This window comes from Spermophilus citellus, assembly GCF_964194105.1.
Source record: "Spermophilus citellus genome assembly, chromosome: 4".
Taxonomy (NCBI): domain Eukaryota; kingdom Metazoa; phylum Chordata; class Mammalia; order Rodentia; family Sciuridae; genus Spermophilus; species Spermophilus citellus.
This window is the reverse complement of record NC_138185.1, coordinates 97,558,785-97,585,993: the sequence shown is the minus strand read 5'-3', so window position 1 is coordinate 97,585,993 and position 27,209 is coordinate 97,558,785. Positions and strand designations below refer to the sequence as shown.

The following is a 27,209-nucleotide window of genomic DNA, read 5'->3' as shown; positions in this document are numbered from 1 at the left end:
GCACAAGCAGATGAAGAAATTGTTTGTAGGGGAGGTTAGTGTCCAGGTTCTGGGTAGAGCCAGCCACACTGTGCCCCTTCACTTCCATACTCTGTCACTGTCATGGTTTCTGAAAGCTGTGCTTTCAGAGAAGATGAAAGACATAAAATCATGTCAAGTGATGCATAATTGAATTATCTAGGGACATTTACCATAGAGAACAGAAGGCTCAAGGGAAGGATGATGATTTCCCAACAGTTGAAGGATGAGCCTAGGAAGTTAAATGAATTCTCTGTGGCCAGAGGGCATGACTCCCATGAGACAGTGGAAATTTAAGGAAAACAAATTTGGGGTCCAAGTAAGGAAGCAGTTTTCATTCCAACTGCCTGAACACACAGTGAGTGATTTCTGAGAGTATGGGTTCACAGTGCAAAGTGTGACTGTGGGGAACGGTAAGCAGGAAGATCTGCTGTAAAAAAAAAAAAAAAAAAATCCCACAGTGTGTAAAGACCCTCCCTTGCTCCCTTGCAGAGAAGCCATGGTTAAAGCACTTGAGTGAAAGAGGGATTGTCCCAGTTTTCTGGTGGCTCACTATGCATGTCTTGGTATTGTGTATGGAGAAAAAAAAAAGATGTGGCTTTTTTTCCTAACATCAAGGCAAATTCATTGACCATGAATTTATTCAATGAAGCCTTGAAGGACTTAACTCTGTACAAGTACTGTTTTTTTTCTTTTAATTTTTGTTTTATTTTTTTGGTTTTTGGTACTAGGGATTGAACCCAGGAGCTTGTGCATGCTAATTAACCATGTGCCTCCCACCGAGCTACATCCACAGCCCCTATGCAGTCATTATTGTAAGCAAGGGGATATATAGAGAAGGCAGTCTAAATGCAAGTGCCTGTCTTCTTGGAACTTATATTCCAGAAAAGACAGAAATGATTAGACAAAAAGCAAAATGTGATAGATGTTTTGAAAAAAAATAAAATATGACAGAAGGGTTGTGAGTAATTCTGAGTTTCCTGGGGAAGTGGAATCTCAGGAAGGGATTCTACAGGAAGGCTTGAAGTTAAGACGCAAACATGGGAAGAATGAGCTGTGTGTTTTATTAAAGATTGTCAAGGCTGCCAGGTGAGAATGAGACACAAGGAAGTCAGAGGGAAGGAATTTACAGAGCGAGGACAGCAGATCTGACTTGGGAGATGGCATTAGCTATGGACACAGTCATCCTGTGGCTTTGGTTCATTCATTTGATATCAAATATTGAATGTTTCATTTTTTTGGTGTATGTTTAAATACAAAATGTGTAATATTAAAATATTTTTCTTCAGATTTGTATTTTATTTGATCTTATTTAATGAGTTGACCTAATCTTCTAGGAGACAACTGGGTGTTAAAAATAACATTGGACTTTTGTTATTTACTCATTCTCAAAAGCATCAATTAATTACTGAATGAATGTAAGCTCTGGGCCAAGAGCTGAGTTTGGAGTTATAATCCAGCAAATGATCATTACTCTTTCTGATAAGACCACCCATGCAGATCTCTAAGGGCTAGGAGGCTCCCAACAACAGGCATTTCTAAGATTGGCAAACCACGTGGCTAGAAAGAGTCAGCAAAATCATCCAAACATTTCACAGAGAATACTACTTTTGCTCCAAGAGTTCATCTAATCAACCACAGATTGGTTAAATTTTCCATAGTCTCTCAACCTTCTATTTTCACTTGAGAGAAGGTATCTCTCCAGGTTTTTTCAGACTTGAGTTTTCATCTTTTACTACCATCTTATCTGCTACTGTTTAGAAGGGTTTTAAATTCACTTCTGTACGATACCCACACCAGTTCTAAAGTTAGACTTTGCCAAAAGATCATTGTTTAGAGTCCTCAGTCTCCCCAGTTCCTCTACTTTTCAAGATCAGCCTGGTGCAAAGCAAATGGCAGAAGTAACACAAGAGTATTTGAAAGTTAGTTCTTTGGTGACACTTCTTAGAGACAAGCACATTAAAAAAATATTCAAAGATGGCAAAGCCATTACTTCCATTGTATTCAAATTTCTTTAGCTGTACATTTATACAAAATGGTATCTCATATGCACCATGTCCTTTCATCTCTCCCCTGATAGATGGCTACACCACGGATGACATTGAATTTTACTGGCGTGGCGGGGACAAGGCTGTCACTGGAGTGGAAAGGATTGAGCTCCCACAGTTCTCCATCGTGGAGCATCGTCTGGTCTCCAGGAATGTTGTCTTTGCCACAGGTGAGCCCTGTGTCTGCTCACAGTCCCTTTGGGACACTGACTGAGTTGCTGTGATAGTCTCCTTATGAGATGTGTGGCCACTGACTAATAATAGCACTTGGCATTCACAGAAATACTATCATCAGTAATTTGCCATCGCAACTCCTTGAATCCATATCTAAAGGGAATTGGTAAGCTTTAATGGATAGGAAGGATCACTTATGAGTGAGATGTTCTCTGGGTCTTGCTACTGAACAGTTACAGAAGGGAGGGTAATGTAACCAGCCAAGGTGTGATCAGAAATGCTCATGCTTTGGCAGATAAGAGGGCATTGGTGAAAGGGGGAAAACAAAGACCAGGGAGATGGCTAACTGTCCTCCTAGCAATTAGCCATCTTTTTTCTGACCCAGGCTAATGGTCAGCCTTGGTGGTCCAGGAAATATGGCCATGTACAGGTAGCCTTGCCTCTTTGGACATGATCTTCTTAGCCTGATATTATCTGGTTAAGGTTGTCCTAGCTGGACACAGTGCCACATGCCTGTAATCCCAGCAGCTTGGGAAGCTAAGGCAAGAGGATCACAAGTTCAAAGCCTGCCTCAGCAAGGGAGAGGCACTAAATAACTCAGTGAGACCTTGTGTCTAAATAAAATTCAAAACAGGGCTAGGGATGTGGCTCAGTGGTTGAGTGTCCCTGAGTTCAATCCTCAATACTAAAAAATAATTAATTAATTAATTAATTAAAATAAAATAAAAGATTGCCCTAGCTTATAATTCATTGTTGTTTTCTTTTCAGCTATCCAAAGATTGAGACATTGTCTTCTGATTTTCTCTCTGTTCTTGATAATGTTTTATTAAATTGTAACCATGTATCTTTTACAATGTGCAGTGCTTTTTTTGCGGGAGTAGGTTTATATTCTTACTGAATGCTGTGCATAGTAATTGAAAGAATAAATGAAAGTGCTTTGCAAACTATAAGGTATTTCCAGGTCTACAAACTCTGGGCTGAAAATACTAAGTGAAGGCAAAGCTGTCCATCAAACAATAACAAGTGGGTAGAAATACCAGTCCTGTGATGGTACTCATGAAGCCAGGTGGTCTTCTACTTCTGCCCATTGCCTGTGGGTTGAATGCTCCTGACCCATAGCCACCTGCTGCCCCTTTGCCTACCTAAGACTGATTCATCTCATCTTAATGCCACTATTGGGAGGAAGCCTTTTTGACCTGCTCCAGTCCCAAGAACTCCCCAGTTTGGGTTAGGTGTTGCTCTGTATCTCCAGAGTGCAACACCAACCCCATTCATCTCTGTGCACAGTTCACTATGCCTGTGACTGCAAGGGTGCATCTCTCCTAGGAGGAACCTGTCTTGGTCATTGTTTACTTCTTTCTTGCCCCCAACTTACTTAAAGCTGGACATTATAGCAATAGTTATTGAGTTAGCAAACAAGGGTCAAAATTATCATCCATATCCCTCCTTTCCACTCCTGCCTCTTAGAGCAAATAGACATGATAAGATGAGAGAAAAGCTTGGGTTTTTAAGAAACCAACCATGTCTGTTTTTCATGAAGGGTTGCTTTATCCTCTGTCAAAAGAACTCTTGCAAATATCCTTGCAGCCTCTATAGGGGACCCTAAGGTGCTCACTTTGGGTGGGTGTTGAGAGCCAGCAGGAAACTCAGGCTTAGCATTAAGGAACTGAGTCCACAATCAAGAAAATTGCTCTATTGATGTATTAAATAAAATCATTTCTTCTAAAACTGGAATTTAAGCTGTTTCATGTGCCCAGAATTATGAGCAAAAGTTCTGCTCAGAATACAGGTTAGTATTCTGACAGAGGGATAAACCTGGCCATGCCTGGTTTGTCTAGAAAATTGTAGTTGTGGCCATGAGGGTGCTACCACTAGTGATCACTGACTGCATTTTCCTGCAGCCTCATCAGAAAACCTGATGAGGTGTTCGTGGAGGGTACATAGCTTCCATAGGACACTGCAGTCCCTTGCAATGACCTTCTTGAATCCAAGTGGCAAAACTACTTGGGTCCTCTCTTGTAGGTATAGTCTCTCTCGTCTGTTGAAGCATATATGTACCACACATCCTAAACATGTCTGTAGAAAATATACACTACACATTAGGGAGAATCTTTAAACTATTTGTAAATCCGGGAGGTGATCAGAATGCAACATTATGTCTTTTTTTTCCAACACATTCTGAAGTCCTGTGTTTGCCATAGGTAGCACAGGGTTCCTTATGAATCATTTAGAAAACTGGATCTTCCAAAAGCTTATGCTTTAAAATTGTTCTACTTTTCCCATACATGAAGAAATGACATGAGCCTCATTGTCCTAAAATATTTTAAAATTAAGTATTATCCTAGTTTATTTTCTTTTCCACAAGTGTTCTGAATTAATGAGATTTAGATCAGCAAATGGGATTGAAGGGTTTGCTAGCCTGGGAAAGAATTAGGAGAAAAGAAAGGCTCTGGGAGTTTACTGGACCAGGAAGGATGGACAGTAAAGATTTTACATGACTCCATCTACTTCTGCTTTCATCATGGTGTGAACACATGGCAGCTACACCCAAATTCCACAGGATGGTCGGCAGAGGCTTCAGAGCTGAGAGAAGCAAGGGAAGCAATGGGTTTGCAAAATTTCTGGGAATGCTTCTTCTCAGAGTCATTCAAGGAAGATCTGGTGCTTCATCCACCTTACTTATGTGTTGTTCCTTTGAGGACTTTGTAGGGGTCCCTTGCTGTGCTTTTCTGTGGGCACCACCTCTGATCCACCTTTTGGATAATATGGGGTTGCAGGCTATAAGACAGAGGACACACATATAGGTGAGCCATGACTATTCACTCAGGAACTGGCATGAACTAGTGTGGGATCAGGCCTTGAGAACAAAGAGAACAGGTGTGTCTTGTCCCATGGGGTTTCTCCCTGGCCCTTCATAGATTCAGAAGATGACTTCTTGTCCTCTCTTACATAAGTAGGTGGTTGGCAGGAATTGAGTCACAGTGGGAGAAATCACTGAAGTATGTTCAAGAGACCATATGTAGACTTTAAAAACTTAGACCTTGAAGCCAAACTGTTAGAGCTTAAGTTTAGCAGTGTGATCCACAGCAGGCTTATTCAATTTGTCTGTAAATAGGGATAGTGATATTGTCCATTGGATAGGATTTTTGAGAGGATTATGTGAGTTAGTGTAAATACAGGATCTAGCACAGCACCCGGCCCATACTAAACTTTATAAACTATTGTGATTTTAAAAGTGCAAGACCATGAATGAGGCACATTTTGAGGAATCTGAGAACAGATTACCCCAGGAGTTTACTAGAACTTTGTATATTAGGAAATTATGACATTATTCTCTGGAATTATTGGACATCAGGTGACTGACACCTAATTGCTTGAGGAAGATTTAAAAAATGGGGTTAAGATGACAGCTACCATATTGGACATGCAGTTTCCCAGCCTCACGGCCTTCAGAATTCAAGTTCCCCTCCAAACTTCTTGCACCAAAGCCTCCTGTCCCCGTCCTCTGATAAAGGTTCATTGCCTCCAGATTCTCATTTTCTCTAATGAGAATGAGCTCTGGAAATACCTGAACTCAGAAGAGTACCAGAAGCCCTGTGGTTCTCCTCTTGTCCCTGCCACAACCAGGGTGTGTACCCCACAATGAACTTGATAGACCAGTATTCATTAAGAATAAAAATGCTGTTAATCCTTACTCCCTCTGCTGGGATCACGAGTTGCAGGTCGACTTTAGGAACCTAAAGCTCTTGAAGTGATTTGTCTGCGCCCATGTGGGAATCCTCTTCCGTGCTCCACATACAAGAGTCTGTGCGAAGCAGCACGGAAAGTTGATCCAAGACATCCTGAAAGCCAGAGGTCATGGTCTCTTCAGTTACCACATTCCCTGGGTGGAATGACAGGACCTTGACTTCAGTACATCTCTTAGAACTGTGACTGCTACACCTCCCGCCCCTACCCTAATTTCAGGTGGCCCTTGATACCCATGGTATAGCTGGAAACAGCCACAAGAAAGACAAGCGGTGGGGACTTTATTAGGGCAATCTCCTAGAAGAAAGCAGCCCCCACCTGAGTCAATGCCAAGGTGCCCCTTGCACCATCTGCTTCCACTGAGCAGACCAGCCCCCACCCCCATCACCAAGGCTCCATAATTGGGGAGGGAGCCTGAAGGGTTAGGAGATAGTGCCTAAGATTATGTGGTGGGAAGTTACCATGTTCGGTGACCAATGGCACACCCAGGAGTTGTTGAAGGGGATAAATGCATCTGAGGTTGAGGAAGGGCAGTAGGATGTGTATGGGAAGCTTCAACTCCTATATGCTGTAAGTAGGTGGGCTCAACTGTTCTGTTGTTTCAAACTTCTGTCAACTCAGCTTTTCCACAATTAAGCTGTATCTCCATCTCTGCAGAAAATAAAATATCAAAAATTGTTTGGAATTCGTATTTATATCCTTAATATTTATCCGAGTACATAGTCCATTCAATAAACAGATAAATTAAATGAATAGTCACTGAATCAAGAGAAGAATTATAAATATTAATACTAAGTAAGTATTCAATCAAACAATTTCTTCAAAAGAGATAATATATAAATAAATGACATTATAAACACAAATACTTAACTTACTCAAATATTATACATTAAAGAAAAAGTCATATAAAGCTACCCTGGTAGAAAACATACCTTTGCTCAGGAAGACAGAGCTGAGTTCTATAATTGTGTTTTAAAGAAGTGAAAGAATTAGTTGAGTTAATTAATATAAAAGGAAATTATTTTGGTCCTTAAATATGATTCATTAAATGTGTATTGTAAAAAGTGTTGGCACTCATTTAGAATTCCAAACAAAACAAAACAAAGAAAAAGACTGCCTTACTTCTAACTTCTGACTAAAATGATGGCATGGTATTGTAATTTTATAGCCCCTTGTTTTAAATATTTGTTTACTAATGTCCTTGAGAGGCTGATAGTTGAAAAATACATCAGCTTAAAGCATAAGAAAAATATAAGAAAATGAGAGGCTGAGAGTGTAGCTAGTGTGTAAGAGTACTAGCCTAGCATGTGGAAGGCAGAAAAAAAAAAGAACAAGAAGAAGGAAGGGAAAATAGAAGTGATGAGGATTTGATCAAATGTACATAATAAAGCTAGAAATTATTTTTCAAGGTTCCTGACGCATAGCGACCCCTGATACATTTTTTAACAAAGATTCCAAAAACTAGTCTTTCTAAGCTTTAAATGGTAATTTTGCACATTTTTACATATTCACATTAGAAGAATTTTTACAAAGTAAATGTCAATATGTAAATATTTTAGAAAAAGTGTGAAAAATATAATAGTGAGATGGCAAACACTAGAGTACTAATATCCCTCCCTCCTTTGTGTTAATGAGTCACACAATCTGGGTGAGCTGTGCTATTATGCAGGTTTCTAAAATCTAACATTGGATTTGGAGGCTCCCAAATGTTAACCCAGGTCCTATAATTTCTTAATCCAACACCAAGAGTCATCTATAACAAGAAATGAACCTTCTTTGTATACTCTGGAGATTAGGGCTCTATCTGAAGTGTGAGGGGTAAAAATTTGTTAGCAGGATGTAGGCTTCCTATTTACCTCTCTTATTGTTTCTCTTGCTGAGAAAAAACTTTTTAGTTTGAATATGTCCCATTTGTTGATTCTTGATTCTAACTCTTGTGCTATAGATGTCCTATTAAGGAATTTGGAGCCCGACCCCACGAGATGGAAATTAGGGCCAACTTTTTCTTCTATTAGACTCACAGTTTCTGGTTTGATTCCTAGCTCCTTGATCCACTTTGAGTTAACTTTTGTACATGGTTTACAGAAAGGGATTCAATTTCATTTTGTTGCATATGGATTTCCAGTTCTCCCAGCACCATTTGTTGAAGATGCTATCCTTTCTCCATTGCATGCTTTTAGCCCCTTTGTCTAATATAAGGTAGTTGTAATTTTGTGGATTGGTCTCTGTGTCCTCTATTCTGTAACATTGGTCTACCTGCCTGTTTTGGTACCAGTACCATGCTGTTTTTGTTACTATTGCTCTGTAGTATAGTTTAAAATCTGGTATTGCTATACTGCCTGTTTCACTCTTCCTGCTTAGAATTGCTTTTGCTGGGTCTTTTATTTTTCCAAATTAATTTCATGATTGCTTTTTCTATTTCTTCAAGGAATGCCGTTCTGATTTTGATTGGCATTGCATTAAACCTATAGAGTACTTTTGGTAATATGGCCATTTTAATGATATTAGTTCTGCCTATCCATGAACAAGGTATAACTTTCCATCTTCTAAGGTCTTCTTTTATTTCTCTCTTTAGGGTTCTGTAGTTTTCGTTGTATAGGTCTTTCACCTCTTTTGTTAGGTTGATTCCCAAGTATTTTATTTATTTATTTATTTTAGGATATTGTGAATGGGGTGGTTGTCCTCATTTCCATTTCAGAGGATTTGTCACTGATATACAGGAATGCCTTTGATTTATGCATGTTGATTTTATATCCTGTCATTTTGCTGAATTCATTTACTAGCTCTAGAAGTTTTTTGGTAGAACATTTTGGGTCTGCTAGGTATAGGATCATGTCATCCGCAAATAGTGCTAATTTAAGTTCTTCTTTTCCTATCTTTATGCCTTTAATTTATTTCGTCTGTCTAATTGTTCTGGCCAGTGTTTCGAGAACTATGTTGAATAGAAGTGGTGAGAGAGGGCATCCCTGTCTTGTTCCAGATTTTAGAGGGAATGCCTTCAATTTTTCTCCGTTTAGAATGATGCTAGCCTGAGGCTTGGCATAGATAGATTTTTTTTTTTTTTAAGTTTCTGGCAGACACAACTTCTTTGTTTGTATGTGGTGCTGAGATAGCTTTTACAATGTTGAGGTAAGGTCTGTCTCCTTTACCGAGTGACCATGAAGTCCATAACGTATAATTATTTTTTCTGGGCCTATTCAAATTCTCTTAAGAGGAAATCCAAGTAGTTTGCTTGAGAAGATAGATAGCAGGCCACCTAAATGGTATGTCCCCAAGTAAAAAATTGTTTTAGTAAATACGGTTTCAAGCACACGGTGAATTTTAGTAGCCACTAAAGATAATGTTTATGAGACTAATCAGTGATATAGGAAACTATCCACCATAAAAAAAAAAAGAAATGAACCTTCTGCCTCTGATCCATCCTCCATTCTGCAGCTATGCATAGCCACACCACCACGTGTCTTTAAATCATTACCCAGTGGCAAATTTTTGACAGCTGCCTTTTGCCTGAGCATGGGTCCCTGTTTAACTGCATTGTCTCCTCTTCAGTTTAGCCCTTAAAACCTTTATTGTAGTTGCTGCATTTAATTCTTCTTCTCTCCTCCAGTCATTTCTCCTACTTTTTGCCCCCCAATTTTTGTTCCTATCACAGACTCATTTGATATATTTTCTTTCTCTCTTTACCTATCCAACTTCAGTACATTCACCAGTGAATAGTTCAAATGCAAACCCCTTTACTTATTCATCAATGACTGACATTAATGTTTGTAAATACATTATCTTAAATTTTTTGAAGTATGAGAAAATGAGGAACTGGGGATGTAGTGCAGTGGTAAGAGTACTTGCCTAGTCCATGTGAGGCTCTGGGTTCCATCCTTAGAACTGATAAATAAATAAATGTAAAATATAAAAGAGCTTTTCTGCCAGTTATCTTTTTGTTTTGTGAAGCTTTGAAACTTGTTGGGTATCATTTCTTTGTTACCTGTCCTCTCACACTTACCTGTCCTCTCATACAGATATTCAATAAATATAGTTTGAGTGTATATATTTGTTCATAAGAATGTGCTCAAAAGTCCCACAAAATAGCCAAATGCAGGTTCTCCTTGAAAGTCAAACATGAATGAGAAAAAAAAGGTAATGGATTATTTTAATTAGGACAATTATACACATTCACTATTCAAGTCTACTGGATTTCTTGGAAAATCCTGGATTCTTACCACTATTCATTTTTGACACAAAATGATATTTTTTAAGGGAAGTGCTTATGCAGTGAGTAGTTAGATAATCCTTTGGTACTACCAAACCTATAATCCAAACCTGTACATGGGTTAGAGTTTTCAAGAGAAAACGAGGATAGATCCAAAGGGATCCATCGGAAAAAATAGAAACAAGGAAATAATAGATTCTTTCTTTTCTATAGCTTTCCGTTACCTAGACTTGAGACTACATGGTATTTTATTTTTGGTTTAATCATTAAAATAAAGAACAAATTCATCATTGTATTAGTCACCTTTTCATCACTGTGAACAAATTCCTGACAAGAAAAACTTAGAGAAAGACAAGTTTATTTTGGCTCATGGTTTTAGAAGTTCAGTCCACGGTCAGTTGGCTCCATTGTACTGGGCCTGAGATGAGACAGAACATTATAGAGGACGAAAGACAGAGAAAAACTGCTCAATTGGAAAGCAGAGAGAACAGAAAGAGCCAAGGACAAAATATAATCCCCAAGGGCACACGCTCAGTGATCTACTTCCTCCAGCCACACTCCACTTGTCTGTAGTTACTGCTCAGTAAATTCTTACTCCATCAAATGGATTAATCTACTGATAGGTTACGGTAGTCATAATCTAATATCTTCACATTCCTGCATAGTATAGCAGGAGTTTAGGGGGAAACCTTATATCTAAACCGCAACAACTATATTCAGTAGATATCAATGTAAGTGATCCACTTCTGTAAGTTCCTAGGGATTTATGGGTGAGTTTTCAGGAAATAGTGAAAGCAGACTTTTAAAGTAAGTGAAAATTTACTTTCTTAAAATGATTAGCTAATTTATTTTAATTAGGTATATATGACAACAGAATGCACTTTGACTCACTGTACACAAGCGCAGCACAACTTTTTATTTCTCTAGTTGTACATATTGTAGCATCATACCATATGTGCATTCATACGTGTACCTAGGGTAATGATGTCCATTGCATTCCACCATCTTTCCTGCCACATGCCCCATTCCCACCCCACCCTCTCCTTTGCCCTATCAAAGTTCCTCCATTTTTCCCATGTCCCCCCCCCCACATTATGGATCAGCCTCCACTTATCAGAGAGAACATTTGGCCTTTGGTGTTTGGGGATTGGCTTACTTCCCTTAGCTCGGTATTCTCCAACTCCATTCATTTACCTGCAAATGCCATGATTTTATTCTCTTTTAATGCTGAGTAATAGTCCATTGTGTGTATATACCAGAGTTTCTTTATCCATTCATCTATTGAAGGGCATCTAGGTTGCTTCCACGGTTTAGCTATTGTGAATTGAGCTGCTATGAACATTGATGTGGCTGCGATACTACAGTATGCTGATTTTAAGTCCTTTGGGTATAGACCAAAGAGTGGATAGCTGGGTCAAATGGTGGTTCTATTCCAAGTTTTCTAAGGAATCTCCATACTTCTCTCCAGATTTGTTGCACCAGTTTGTAGTCCCACCAGCCATGTATGAGTGTGCCTTTCCCCCCCCCCCACACACACATCCTTGTCAACATTTATTGTTGTCTGTATTCTTGATAAGTGCCATTCTGACTGGTGTGAGATGAAATCTTACAGTAGTTTTGATTTGCATTTCTCTAATTACTAGAGATGTTGAACTTAGATCTTCGAAATTCTTTTGATTAAAACCTGAAAAGGTATTGGTTTTCTAAATGAACTTTGGGAATACTGTAAGAATTTTGTTTACTGATTTTAACCTTTAAATATAATTGGTTAGAAGTTATGATTTGAACATTTCTCTCAGAAAAATATTTAATAAAGCAAATATTATATTCTTTTTTATCATGAATGGAATTTAAACCAAATTTTCAAATAGTAATTTCAAGGAAAATGTTTTCATTTTTTTGTGTGATTGCTGTTCAGTTATATATAAATGAACATGTTACTAAAGTATTTGGAATGTGCCAAAAAATTTACTTAAATGCCTTTAAAGCAAACAATTTCCGATTTATTTTAAAAAGTGAGAATCTTAAGTAGATTATCAAATCTCAAACCTTAGTTGATGGACCTTCTAACAGACTCTAATTAAGCAAGACACTCAATCCTACGATAGATTAGAATTATTCTCATGTTTTAATATTTTATATAGAGCCTTTTATAAGGAGGTATTTATAACTTTAATGATCATCTTTATAACTTTTCTATATGTGCACATATGCATAAATGTTAAAAATACAAATATTCAGCTAGTGAATGATCAGGAAGTTAATCATAATGTAACTACCATCAGAGCAAGAAGTAGAACATCTTGATACTCAAGGAGTCTCCACTACAATTCCTCCAAACTTCCTCCTCTCACTCCTTTCCAAAAGCAGCCACAATCTTATTATCCTTTAGCTAAGCTTTCCTGGTTTTGAGTCTTATTTAATGGGATAACAGTTTGGATTATCTTGTGATTGCCTTCTTTAATTCAGCCTTAGTTTTTGGAACCCATCTGTGTCTCTATAGTTTATTTATTTTCCTGGCTCTACTACTGTTTAAATAAGTCAAAGTTTATCTATTCTGCTTCTTTTGAACGTGAATGAATAATGCTAAGATGAAGGTTCTTATACTTGTCTTTTTGAAAACATATACATATGTAAATGTTAAGTACATACCTAAAAGTGAAATTGTGAGTCTTCAAATTTAATCAGATATGCCAAACCATTTTCCAAAGTGACTGTACCAAGTTACACTCAGAGCAGTAATTTATGAGAGTTCTCTTTGCCTCTCTTTGCCAATGCTTGACATGGGCATCGTCTGATAGGGGTTAGGTGTTATCTTGTGGTTTTAACTTCCACTTCTCTGATTACTAGTAAGATTGAGTACCTTTGCTGATAGCCTGTTTGGAGATACTTCTTTGTGAATTGCCTATGAAAGCCTCTTTGTGAACTGTCTTTTTTCTTATTAATTTATTGGAATTATTCATACATTACATATGCAACTTTATTACAGGTTATATATGTTACCAAAATATGCGCTTTACATTTGGAACTATAGTCCCTCTGAACTTTATTTATTTATTTGTTTGTTTGTTTATTGTGAAAACTGTGCAGTATGGGTCAATTTTCATTTTATTTCCCAAATACCACTGCTCTGCAGGCAACACCTTTGTCATAATTTTATGTGTACATATGTGTTTGGACTTTCTGTTCTGAGCTGCTGGTTTGTTTGTTGATCTTTGTACATCATGGTACTCACTGGGTTATCTATCATCTTTAAATAGAGCAGATCCTTCTCTTTTTATCTATTCTGTTTATTAGTGGCTTGTTTATTCTCAGCCTTTTTCATTTCCCTAAAAATGTCATAATCAGATAACTAATTTTCTTGTAAAAATGGCTTGGCATTTTATTAGGACTGCATTAGTTAATTTAGTGAAAAGTGACATCATTATAATTCTTCCAATTTGTTCATATTTTCTCTCTCCATTTATTTAGGTCTTTAATTTTCTCAGTGCCATCTTACAGTTGTCTGCTTAGAAATCTTATACATTCTTGTGAATTTGTCCCAGATATTTGACACTTTCCGATGCTATAAATGGTAAAATATTTTAAACATAATTTCTCAGTCTTGCATATTTGCAAGAAAACAGTGATTTTGTATTAAATCGTCTTTCAAATGTACTTATTACTTTTAATAATTTCTTTGAGATGAAACTTTTACTTTTCCCAATGTAGGGACCAGAGTGTACTTTCACTCCATATTTCCTCATTCTAATTTCCATTAGCTATTGTCATTCTCTATTATAATTTATGTACTCTTCAGACCCCACTTAATATTACAATATTATTGTTAAATGCTGTAAATGTTCACTTAGATATAATTATATAATTCTTTGTTATTTATTCTGCCTTTTTCTCCAAGTCACTCTCTGAATGTGTTCCTTCTGCCTAAGAAAGGACATTTCAAGAATACTTTCTTTAATGTAAATCTCCTGGTAACAAATTTCTTAGTTTTTTTTAAGTGTCTGTACAATTTTGACCTGCTATATGATGATTTTCTCACATAGGATGTGCTTATTGGTGATAGAAATTTATGTTGGTGTGTTCTGTTTACTTGTTTCTGCATTTGAAGATACTGTTTCATTGTCCTTAAATTCGATTATTTCCATTGAGAGAAAAATTGTAGGTCTAATTGGTGCTACTTAGAAAATAATCTATTTTTCTTACCCCTCTAGCTGCCTTCATGTTTTTTTTCTTTTTGTCTGGTTTTCGTTGGCATTATCAGAATGTCTAAATCATAATTTTCTCTATAACTATTTTTCTTGGGGTTTATGGATCTTGAATCTCTTTGGCTGGCAGTTTCTCAGCAATTTGGGGTCACCGTTAGTCAGCATTATTTCAAATATTGTGTTTGCTTCATTCTCTCTCTCCTTTTTCTATAATTCCAATTATACACATGTTTAATCTATTCTCTGTATCATCTGTATATCCTCCTTTCTGTATTTTGCATTTTATTTTCTCCTCATGCTTCACCCTGGGAATTTCTTGCTGACATCTTTCAGAGAGAGGCATCCAACATAAGCTTCACCCCTTTCTGGGACTCAAGATAATTCTGATTCAGTCTTTGTTTATACTTGAGCCCTTTTGCTTTATCTTTACATTTTGAGCAAAGCTCTGTGTACAAGTGTAACTAATCCAAATACATGGGGATGTCGCTCCCCTTCTTCATGACTTGTCTCCAGTGTTTGCTGGAGTCTACTAGATATTCTGCTGAGCTTCTCATCTTCCTCACCTAATGCTCTAGATACCTGTGTCCCCTCTCTGTTTTCTTTCTCTCCCAGATTTTGGTACAGATTTTTTACTGATTTGTTTTCTATCTCATGATTTCAAGGAGATAATTTTAAATTTATTCATATTTACCAATCATTTCCAGTACACTCAGACCTCTTTATTTGTGGATTCCATATTTGTGAATTTAACCAAGGATCAAGAATATTCAGAAAAAATAGCACTTGTACTAGACATGTAAAGTATTTGTTTTGTCATTATTCCCTTTGCAATACAACATTGGACATCAAGAATAATCTTGAGATCACTTAAAGTATACTGAAGGATGTGTATAGGTTCTGTGTAAACACTATATCATGATGTGTAAGGGACTTGAGCATACACGGATTTTTACTTCTGTGGGGGTTCAGGAACCAGACCCCCAGAGGTATGGAGGATTAGCTGTGTATGAATTAGCTATTCTACAACATCTAAATAGTGTGCTTTGATTTTCACCCTCTTTATTTTTCCAGAAGAGTTTATGGTTATTTCAGTATCTAATTCTTATTTAGTTGGCTTATTAATACATGTAAAAAAGGATATTTAGGAAACATTTTTTATATTCACTTTCAGGAAATATGATTCATTTAATTTTATGGTTTTATGACAATATTACATAGAGGAAGCATTTATTCAGATAGTGTGCTTTTAGGGAAAGTATTTTAAAACTCATTGTCAGGAGATCTGAGTCTTTGGGTGTAATGGTAACTAGCTGTGAAAATGTGTGCAAAGCACTGGAATAAAAGACAGGTAATGGGATTAGATTCAAAGAAGTACTTAATTAAATTTGTTTCAATGAATATAAACAAATATACTTAGATAACAATCAAACCATTAAATATCACTGAGAACATATGGATCAGCAGATTAGAACTGTGGGTTTTGTACTGACTCTGAATGTTCGACCTGAAAACCAGCAAAGTTTATGATGTATAGTTTGTGCCAAAACTGAAGTTTACTCCTAACTTTTAGTTTTCTTTGAGCTGAAAGATTGAGTTTTTTGCAAGATATACAGAGAACTGATTTTTTAATATGCTTATTTAATTATGTGCTGTTTCTCTTTCTCTTCTTTTTGTTGTTGTTGTACCTTTGGATAATAATATATTCTGACTTTGTTTCAAAGAGTTTGGCCAAGATTAGAAGAAAGGCAAAGAAAAGAGTCCAAAATAAATGATGATGAAGCATTTCAGTTAAAAGATATGAATTTTCTAATCTTTGAAAATCAGTTTCCAAAATGCTGTTTTCGCTTATTTACTAGTAATTATGGAAAAATATGTATTTTTTTCTTGAGAGAGAGAGAGAGAGAGAGAGAGAGAGAGAGAGAATCTTTTTTGTAGATGGACACAACACAATGCCTTTATTTTTATGTGGTGCTGAGAATCGAACCCGGGTCCCGCCTGTGCTAGACGAGGGCTCTACCACTGAGCCACAATCCCAACCCCCCAAATTATATATTTTTTAAAGTTCATATATCCCACCAATAATTGATGAACTTAAATTTCTCTTTAATAGATCATTCATGGATACTAAAGTTTTGTGATCAAATTGTTGCCCTTTGGACCTTTAAAGAAAGATGTTATAGGCATGGATTAGATATTAAGTGGTGGAAAAACAAAATAACCATTTGCATCTTATTTATAATTTATTTTAACCTCAAATTCTAGAGACAAATCCATTCTTTTCTCCTATTTTTCCCTATTTTGTTTTGTCCACACCTCCTACCCAGGTACTATCCCTAATTCCTTTATCCAAAATTGCAGACCCAGACCATGCTGCCTCCCAGTGCAAAAAAGGAGCTTGCCTATCTCACCTTGTTGCTGTGAGATCACTTTAAGAGTTCCTAACATATGTGTCACTACAGAGGACATATATTAAAGAAAATTCATTGCCCTATGTCTTCACAAAAATAATTCTTATCTACCTTAATATTCTGGAGTTGCCTTTAAGATGTCCATATTTTTAGAATATGTTTAATGATGAGAACACACTGATTACAGAATTCTGAGCGCAAAAGTTACCAAAGAGAGAGGAAAAGGAAAATAAGAACAACTGTGTATTTTTAAGCATGTTTTCATTTTTTGACTTGATAATATATTTTATACTTTATATGAATTAAGCCTGATGATTGCCAATTTATATATGAAGTAGGCATTTTTCTTTATAATGATTTTTTGAGATATAATTTACATACTAAATCATTTTCCCATTTAAAAATATATAACTGAACACTGGTTAGTGTGTTTACAGCTTCACAACCATGATCACAGTACATTTTAGAACATTTTTATCACTTTGAAAGGAAACCATGTACCTTTTAGCAGACATGTCCTTCAACCTGCTTTCCCCACCCTTGACAACCATTAATCTACTTTAGTTCTCTAGACTAGCCTATTCTACACATTTTCTATAAATGGAATCATGTCATTTAGTCCTTTGTGACTGGCTTCTTTCACTTAGTATGATATTTTGAAAGTTCATCCATGACGTGGTAAATACTAGTCCTTCATTATTTTCTATGGCTAAATAATAGTCCATTTATGAATACACCACATTTGATCTATCCATTTATCAGTTAGTGAACATTTGTGTTGTTTCCTTTTTTTTTTTTTTTTTAAGCTGGTTGGAATTTCTCTCAGGAAATGAACTGGTACTTTGGCATGGAATTCCTAGGTCATGTGACACTCTAACCCTTTAAGGAACTGTCAGGATGTTATCTGAAAAGATGGCACCCTTTATACTCCCAACAGAGAGAGATAATTTCTTCACATCCTCACCAACAGTATCTGTCTGTTTTATTGTAGCTATCCTAATGGGTATGATGGGGCATCTTATTGTGGTTTTAATTTCCATTTCCCTAATGAATAATAATATTGGGCTTCTTTCATGTGCTTATTAGCCTTTTATATATCTTCTTTGGAGATATATAAAAGTAGCTATTCAACCATTTATCTATCTTCTTTGGAGAAGTATCTATTCAAAGTCCTTTTTCCATTTTTTAATTTATTTTTTGTAAGCATTTGTAATGTATTCAACATGCAGATTCTTTATCAGATATATGATTTGCAGATATTTTCTTTCTATTCGGTGGGCTTTTTTTTTTTTTACTTTCTTGATGGTATCCTTTGCAACATAATAGTTTTTATATTTTGATCAATTGTAACTTATTGAATTTTTGCCCTGATTTTACACACAAGGAAACATAGGGTATAAGAGGAAGCCCTGATTTAGAACAACTTGTGTTCAGGGGGCCGTATCTCTGCCTGTTGGCTCAGCATTTTATACACAAGGAATCAATCTTTCTATCTCTCTCCTCTCTCTCTCTCCCTCTCTCTCTCTCTCTCTCTCTCTCTCTCTCTCTCTCTCTCTCATTTATTTCTTTTCCCTCACAGATTTTTTTCAACGTATAATAAAGTGACAAGTAATGGCAGTGAGAAAACCAGTAGCACTATTTATCAATTTTAGGCTGTATTATAATGCATAGAGTGATTATTAATGAATAAGACAGCATGATAAAGGACCCCAAAGTGGCACTGAGAGCTTCTTAGGCAATGGGAAGAGCCCCACAGCTGCTGCCTTGATGGGAAAAGAGTGTGTGTGCATAGGTCAGCTCTGCAGCAGTTGTTAAAATGTCAGCTTGTTACTTTACAGATACACTGGAGTGACCCTGATCACTCTGAAAAATTGGCATGATGCTCATTGTGCACATTTTTAATAAGTCTTTAAAAATATTAATGTCTAGAGAGTGATATAAATTTAGGCTGGATTAGAGATCCAGAGCCTGGTTTTTGGCATAAATTTTAAGGCATCTGAGGAAAAAAGGTTGAGATCAGCATCTTCACTAGATGGTTTTGCCAAGGAAGCCCTGACTTGGAACGATGCTCTTGTGTTCAGGGGCTGTGCTCTGCCTGTTGGCTCAGCATCTACTGGGGTTCTGGCCACATCTGCATTGCCACACAGGCATTAGGGCTTCGGTACAGTCTGTAGTAATTTTGGAATTTCTGTCTTAAAGGATATATCTGTGCATAGCTGACTCACCACTTCTCAAATTTAAATTATTAGCCACTAAATATGATCTTCTGGTAGTTTTTCTTTTCCATGGGTATAGACTATATCAGGGTATCTTGCCAGCACTAGAATATTCTTTAACAGAGCTACAAAAAAGACTTTTATGTACTCTTTAAGATGCATATCAAGTAGTGAAAGCCTTTGTATAGAAGAATATGTCTATTTGTCTGACAATTCTGGTGTTTACTCATGTTCTGAGGTCCCCCACCACCACTTTGGTGTCCTTAACATTGGTAGTTCTCATTCTTCCTTGCCTGAAGAAATCCTAATCCACCATGAGCATCTCAGGCGACAGAGGTAAAGCCTTTCTCAACCATTTCATTCACATGCCCAGGAATATAGGTGTATCCCCAGGGTAGCACATATTTCACCTTTACCAAGGTGGTATATGAGCTAGTTGACTAGAGCTTTGATTATTCTCTCATTCCTCCTTGTTGCTTGCTCTACTCACTCTTCCCACCTCAGAATAGGCTCTAGGGGGCACATGCTGAATGCCTCAAAGCTTTGCTGATGTGAAGTGGCATTTTACTTTTATCCAGTGGATATGTTGCTGACCAACACAGAAGAAAAGGCTACATTTTCTTAATACTAAATTCTGTGCCATGCCTGTATTGGTAAATTTCCAGAGATTCATGTGTTTTTGAATATTCTCTTCTTAAAGGTCTTTACAACCTACAAGTGTTTGATTATATGGTCTGTCTGTCATTATCCCCCATGTTCCAGGGGCAAGTTTCCCAACAGAGTGTCAGTGGTGCTTTATTGCATGGGTGTCAAGTTCAGCTTCTGTTGGAACAGCTTCACTGAATATGTGTTTTCAAAATATTAAGACACATGACTTGGAAAATGGAAAGTTGGAAAATGCAGTCAGTTTCATTGTCATTCAAAAACCTCTGTTGCTTTTCCCTGGGACAGCATTAAACATTGTCGTTGATAATATAAGGATTGGCAATAAGACTTACTCAGGCCAATGGGATGTGACAGGAAGTATGTGTAGCTCTAATATTCAATAAGTATATTGAATATTTTGTGTACTAAACTCAGCTAAAAAGTCACATAAATAAACTAAGTATTCCTATTTTTAATTCTTTTTGTATATAAGTGATTTAATTCATAACCTGTCATTGTTTAGGCATTTATGTACGTGTTGCCGTATGTGAAAAAAAAATACATGATTTCACAAATTTAACCCTGGGAACTGTACAGCTTACTAAAGAAGATATTATTATGGTATACACTCAAAATTAAACTTTGAATAAGAAAGAAAATAATTCAAGAAAGTGATCATTTACACTTGGAGGGATGAAGAAGAAAGGAATCATGGAAGATGTAGCATTTGACCAAGGCCTTGAAATATGGATGGGAGAAGACATTATTTTAAGAACAGTGAGTTTGAATCAGTAGAGTCAGGAAATACAGACAATTATTTTGTGTCTGGGATAGCAGTGAGTTTCAATGCTGTGCTTCTGAAATGTGTGGAGGGAGCAGTGTCAGGAGCCTAGAGATAGCAAACCCTGTGGCGAGGGTTCTCAAATAGCATATCATGCTAGTGTTCCATATTTACACAGAATGGAATGTAAAACAACAGAGCTGTACTAAATCCATGGAGAGGGAAGCCTTATTCCATTAATGGTATTTCAAAAATTGGTTGTGTATGGAACAAAAAGCCATACTTTTATGTTGTGTGAAACTCATAATCGCCAACTCTCAAAATAAGTTTGTAGATAGATTGTGAATTTTTATAAGCCTAAAAATCAAAAGAAGTGAAATGGATAAATGCAATCACATGCAAAAATTTAAGCATCTATATGGCCTCCACTTAAAACTATTTTAAGTTTTAAAATGAATAACTAGGAAGATACTTGCAGATGATACAAGTAAGGATTAGTATATGAAAAACTACGTGAAAGGTAAAAACAGTAAGAGGAAAAAGAAATGAGAAAAAAATAAATAATTATGAGAAAATAAGATTAAATACAGAGGACAAACAAAATATTTAAAGAAATCAATCAAAGGGGCACATTTGTTTCTCATGAGAATTAGCAAAAGTGAAGAGATGTACATTACTATCATGTTTGCAAGGCAAGATAGGTGCTTTTGTAAAGTGCTGATACTGTCAGGGTACATTGGTATGATTCTTTTGCAAAGATATTTGATAATGTATATGAAAGCCTTAAACACTGGCTTAGCAAGTTATCTTTTGGCATATTCATCCTAAGGAAATAAGCCGAAATGGATCAAAAGAGCTCTGCTCAAAGATATTTAGTTTTATAAAAATGGAAATCACCTAAATCTATAGCATTGAGGAATTGGTATTTATAAACTATAGATTTCATGTGTATATATTTGATGGAAATTTTGAAATTGTGTTTACAGTTTGTGACAACCATGAAAATATTTATGTGATGATGATGATGATGATGTGATACATGCATTGATCAGAGAAGAAACACACACACACACACACACACACACACACACACACAAGAAAAGACTGGAAGAAATTCCCCAAATTGTTAAACTTTGTGTTGAGTTTATTAAGTGATTTTTTTCTCTTTTATATAATCCTGGCTGAAAGTGTAGTTGATAATAAAATAGGAAGCCAGGGTATAAAACCATTCATCTTCTACATAAAGGTAATAGTTTTATGAGTGAATCAGACTGCAAATGAAAAGAATGCAGGGACAAACACAGACAGAGACATGGAATAACTTCTGGAAAATGCATGTATTTGGGGGAAGGAGAATAGGACTCTGTCAGTCTTACAGAAGAAGGAATAAGAAAGGCAAGGTCTCCTGAAGCTAAGAATAGAGGCAATCTCAGGCAAAGTGGACCACCCATCAGCAAAAGAGGGAGGAGGGTAACGGAAGTTGGCAATTGGCAAGGCCACTGAGTTTTCATGGATGGAACTTCAAGCAGTTTTGTGAGAATCCAGGAAATAAAAGACAAATATAACACTAAACATGACATCCCAAATGGGCTATCTTCTCACTCTTTAATAGCGGTAGTGGTAGAATTCTAAGATGTGCTTTCAGAATGAAGCAATAAGGTTTATTGCTAAATTCTGCATATTAGAAAATGGGCAGAGGCTGGGGAAGTAGCTCAGTGGTAGAGTGCTTGCCCATCCTGTGCAAGACGCTGGCTTTAATCCCCAGCACCTCCCAAAGGAAAGAGAAAAGAAAAAGAAAACAGACAAGTATTTCTCTAAGGATCTCCTTAGTACCTTTTCTGTGGCCAGAAAGAGCTTCTCAGTGTATATTGTTGATCTCCATGGAACTGAACTTCTCTGCCCCTCTAGTTCTCAGGATGCCCTTGAACTACTACAGTTGGTCTAGGGTCAGTGCCTCCAGTACCTATGCTCAGAGTCCTCTGGATGACTGACAAAAGTTGTTTTGCTCAGTAAGTCTTAAGTCGAATCTCCCTTGTCAACAATGGATGAGAAGGGGACAGTCATCCATGAAAAAATAAACAAGGTATTTGGCATTATTCTGTATTCTAAGTTTAAAACTTCCCCCAAAGTTTTCCCAGGGACAGTTCCCAGCTGAGCATTTAGCCTTAGAAGACTATCCTCATTAGTCAGTCAGTCTATCTTTAAAAATAGACTGATGTACACTCCCTTTTCACTTCTATAAATACATTCAGGCAGATAGAAGCAAACCCCGGGGTTGTGGATTGACCCTCAGTCCTTGGGCTTTCCTGATGCATGCTGTTGACCTGTGGAAGTCAAAGCAAAACTGTGTCTGTTTAGTCTCTTCACCAGAATAATATCCTTGTTGGTTTACTACAGGTGCCTATCCTCGACTCTCACTGAGTTTTCGGCTGAAGAGAAACATTGGATACTTCATCCTTCAGACTTACATGCCCTCTATACTGATCACTATCCTCTCATGGGTGTCTTTCTGGATTAACTACGACGCATCTGCAGCTCGAGTTGCCCTCGGTAAGTGCTGCTTTTAACCAGTATCTAAACTGCGAAGTGTCCATGTCATTATGGTATTAAGGGAGTTTAAAGGCTATGGTTCAGTGACGACTTTTTGACATCCTGACACCAGTCTTGTCCATATAGTTACTTTTTTTTTATCTTGAAACACTAATTTCATGCACGATTCCCTTGATGTGTTAATTTAATTATAAGGCTCAAATGTGAATTTTCATGCCCATGAAAGGGAAAATATGCTTGCAGAATATTTGCATAATACAACTATTTTTGACACTAATTTTAAAGCTAGGATTAACAACTCCTGCTCAAAATTATTCCATGGCCCAGAAAGCAGACTTGATTAATTGTGTATTCTTTTTTAAGTAAGAAAAATAGTCAAATACTATAGCATATAATTGGAATTACACAATTTAATGAACATTAAAGTAGGCAATTAGATTCTGAGTGGTTCCCAAGAATCTTAGTGATCTTTTCTGACCCTTGGTTATTTGGCAACTGGATTATTAGCTGGTGTACAATATATCTTATAGGTTCTAATATTATTTTTAATATTGATTTTTAATGGAAGGCTTATAGTTTCAGAAGCATCCTCTACTCAGCTAATTATTATGAAACTTCATGAATAAAATAAGTATTTGAATACATTTTAGGTAAGTACAGAGCTGATGAACAGTCTCCAGGCCATTCATCCTTTGGGTAGGGTTGGATTTAATTCCTGAAAGTAAAATTAGCAACAGTACTTTTAAAAATTGATGGAAAAGCATTATCAACAATCTTGCTGATAAAGAGTTAACAGAAAAGCATAAAAATTCAGGGTTCAGATTTTCTCATCTTGCATTCATTTTCCTGTTTATCAACATTCTCCAGGACCTTACATTGATTATCATTTTTTTCTGAGAGAGAGAGAGAGTGTGTGTGTGTGTGTGTGTGTGTGAATGTCCTAGACTTAAGCTATGTGATTTGCACAGTTTTCTTGAAGATTAGACTTTGTCCCTAGGAAATAGCACACAAGTATAGTTTAAGGGAAAAAATCAGGGAGCTGTTCCTAAAGGTAATTAGGTGAATGTTTTTTGAAAAAGTACTTTAAGAATAAAATGTCAAAAAACTAAGAAGAACCTTGTATGAATTGTTATGTATTTCTAATGATTATGGCAAGCAAAATTCTCTTTACAAATTCTCTAGTAGTTCTCCACAGCCCAAAGTGAATGCACTGTAACCTCAGTCTTATGTAGGTTTTACTTGGTTTTCATTTTAATATTTCTAGATTACTCTTTGTTAAACCATTTTCATTTTTCTCATTTGCAAAAGTCAGACATCCAATGAATTTGTAAAATTTCCAAATTTTATGGAACCGTGTGCTTATACAATTTTAGGTTGTTCCTTTTAAGAAAAGCAATACAAAACATGTAAATGCTAGATCGCTGGGTCCTCTCCCCAGACCTAGAAGAGGTCTGTGCAAGTGGAGAACTGGAGCTGAAACTACTTTAGCTTCAGAGTGAATATCTGCAGGGACTTTGTGGTTAACTGCAGACATTAGAGAAATATGAGCACCAAAGAGCCATAATTATCTGGCATCATCAGGGGTGAGGTGTACTGAAAGTGTCAATCTCTTAAGTTTCCCAGCTACTACAAATTCTATACCTTCTTACTTGTAAAATATTGTCTTCCACAATATGAAACAAGATAAAACAGGTAATCTATCCAAAAATGGGTTGTAATCAATCCAACCTCATTATGATATATGATAGTAGATTCTACATTTTCTTGACACAGCATTATTATTTCAGGCCTAAATTATGTCTCTGTGGCTTTGTGAGGATGAAGAAATGTTCTGGATGGATTTCCTAAGGTTTCACCACTAGAGTACTATCAGTTTCTTCCAGGTTAGAGATCAGAGATGCAGGCTGAGGGGCAGGAGTGAGTAGGTATTTATGAGTCATTAACTTGAGGCCCAGAGGTCAAGAAAAAAAGCCATGATCACAGGGCTGCAGGTCCAGTAGGTCCAGTCCTGCTCTTAGCTTGGGACAGCACACTTATCCCCTCTGACCCTCCCACCAGCATAAGATCTGTCTTAAATCTGTCTGCAGGTATATAACCCAACTGGCTAAGGAAAATATGTCATAAGGTCAGGAATATAGAATATCATCATCATCATCATCATCAAAACAACAGCAGCCAAGATAAGGCTGAAACTTATCAAATGCATTCTCTGCTAAGGCTGTTAGTATAATCACCTATTCTGCAGAAGATCCATTGCAGAAGAGGCAGATCCACTGCTCCCATTTTGCAGAGCAGGAATATGAGGTACAGAGAAACTAAACGAATGGTATAAAGTCACAAAATTACTAACAGTCAGAAGAGAGATGTAAGTACAGTTACTCTAACTCTAGGGCCTCTCCCTTAACTACTGTAGGTGCTCTTGTCCTCCCTTATCTTTGCTTCCCCTTTCTGCCGTTTTAGTTAGCCACATCAACTGTGATCTGAAAATATTCAACTAGAAATTCTAGAAATAAACAGTTCATGTTTTAAATAACTTTTATTACAATATATTATTATAATTGTTCTCTTTTATTAGTAAATATTGTCACTAATCTCTTAGTGTGTCTAATTTATAAATTAAAACATTGCCATAGGTGTGTACATATAGGAAAATCTTAGAGGTTAGCACTATCTATGACTGCAGGCATCCACTGTTTGTCTCGGAATATATCCTTGTGGATGAAGGGGGACTATTTCATTCCTAATGTGCCAATAGACACAACATTGAAGAGTTATTTGGTCTACTGCATTGTAAACACCATGGATTTTTTTAAAGGAAAAATAAAGCTAAGCAAGTATTATTATTATTATTATTATTATTATTATTATTATTATTATTATTATTAGATCTTGCTATAAGAGGATATGGCCATGGTTATCAGTTTGGGCTGGAGAAATATCCATTCTACCATCTCCTCCCTGATCATCTTGTTTCACATCATGCTTTTTGAAATACTTGGAGTGCTGTTTGCATTCATCCCAGAGGGTTGCACTATGGTAAATACATCTGATTTCCAAATGAGGTCATGACAGTGTAGCGTCTCCACAGACAGAGGGGTGCTTAGCAAGGACCTTTATGGGATGTTTTCCCTTGGACTCCAGGCACTGAAGAACCTAGAACTGACAGGTGGGGGTTAGGGGCCGACTGGAGGCTTGTTCCAATGTTTCCAGCCGCGCTCAGCTGCTCTATACACTGCAAGACTTTATGCTTCTGTTTCCCAGGATCTGACCCCCAGAGATATTGAACTGGTAGTGTTAACAACCACCACACTGTGAAACATTGTCATTAGAGGGTCTCCCTCAAAACCCTGAAGTCCAGTGATTGGTAAATAACAGTATCTGTGTTTTTAAGGGTGGAATTGTATAGTAATATAATTTAGGCCACATTATTTGGATCAAAAGAAAGAGAAATAAAATGTTTTGATTATATGATGCTCATAAAAGCTACTTTTATTTCATAGTGATATTTATACATGCAGTTTTTGAAATAAAGTATTTCATTAGCATAATCTAAATGAGAAATAAATTGAGGCTAACAATCAGTGGAGAATCATACCAGCCTGGTGAGTGTACAAAGACTATGAAAGCCACTACCACCCAGCCAGTGCTCTAGTCAGATGTGTCTCCTTAGAGGGTAGTTTAAGTCCAGGAAACCTAAAGCCACTGAAGAATTGTTTTCTGAGATGTTGTTAGTATTGATGCCAGTTACCATTTATTAGCACATAACCAGTGCTTTTTAGACATTGTCTTTAGACTTCTTAATAGCAACTGATAATTGAGTTGGAGTTGGACTTTGGGTCTGTGCCATGTCACTCTGCTATCTATGCTGTGAAACACTATAGTACCTTACTCTCCATAATATCTTAGATAGCAAGTAAAACAGAAGAAAAATTTTGCAAATGTAGGCTGAGAGTTCATATGAGCCCCAACTGGAAAGTCAGGAGCACTGTGTTAGTTCATTTTTCATTGCTATACCCAAATACCTGAGGCTGGGTAATATGTAAAGAAAAGATATTTATTTAACTCACTGTTTAGTAAATGTTAAGAGCATGGCAGCAACTTCTGCTCAGCCCTGATGAAGTTTACCTTAACAACCTCACAACTTTACCTTGATGGCATCAAGGTGGTAGTACACCTGAGAGGAAGAGGTCACATGGCCATATGGGAAGCT

The 27,209-nt window shown here is 36.7% G+C and overlaps 1 protein-coding gene across 2 annotated transcripts in view; it reads left to right on the top strand.

The window, feature by feature from the left end:
- Positions 1 to 27,209, top strand: part of GABRB3 (gamma-aminobutyric acid type A receptor subunit beta3) — a gene marked incomplete at its 5' end in the record, with an annotated part of 211,624 nt that overhangs the window by 169,899 nt on the left and 14,516 nt on the right. For both annotated transcript variants that reach the window (XM_081292260.1, XM_081292259.1), the window contains 2 exons: positions 2,099 to 2,236; positions 22,847 to 22,999. In XM_081292260.1, the coding sequence (XP_081148386.1) occupies positions 2,099 to 2,236; positions 22,847 to 22,999 (291 nt within the window). The remainder of the gene's footprint in view (positions 1 to 2,098; positions 2,237 to 22,846; positions 23,000 to 27,209) is intronic.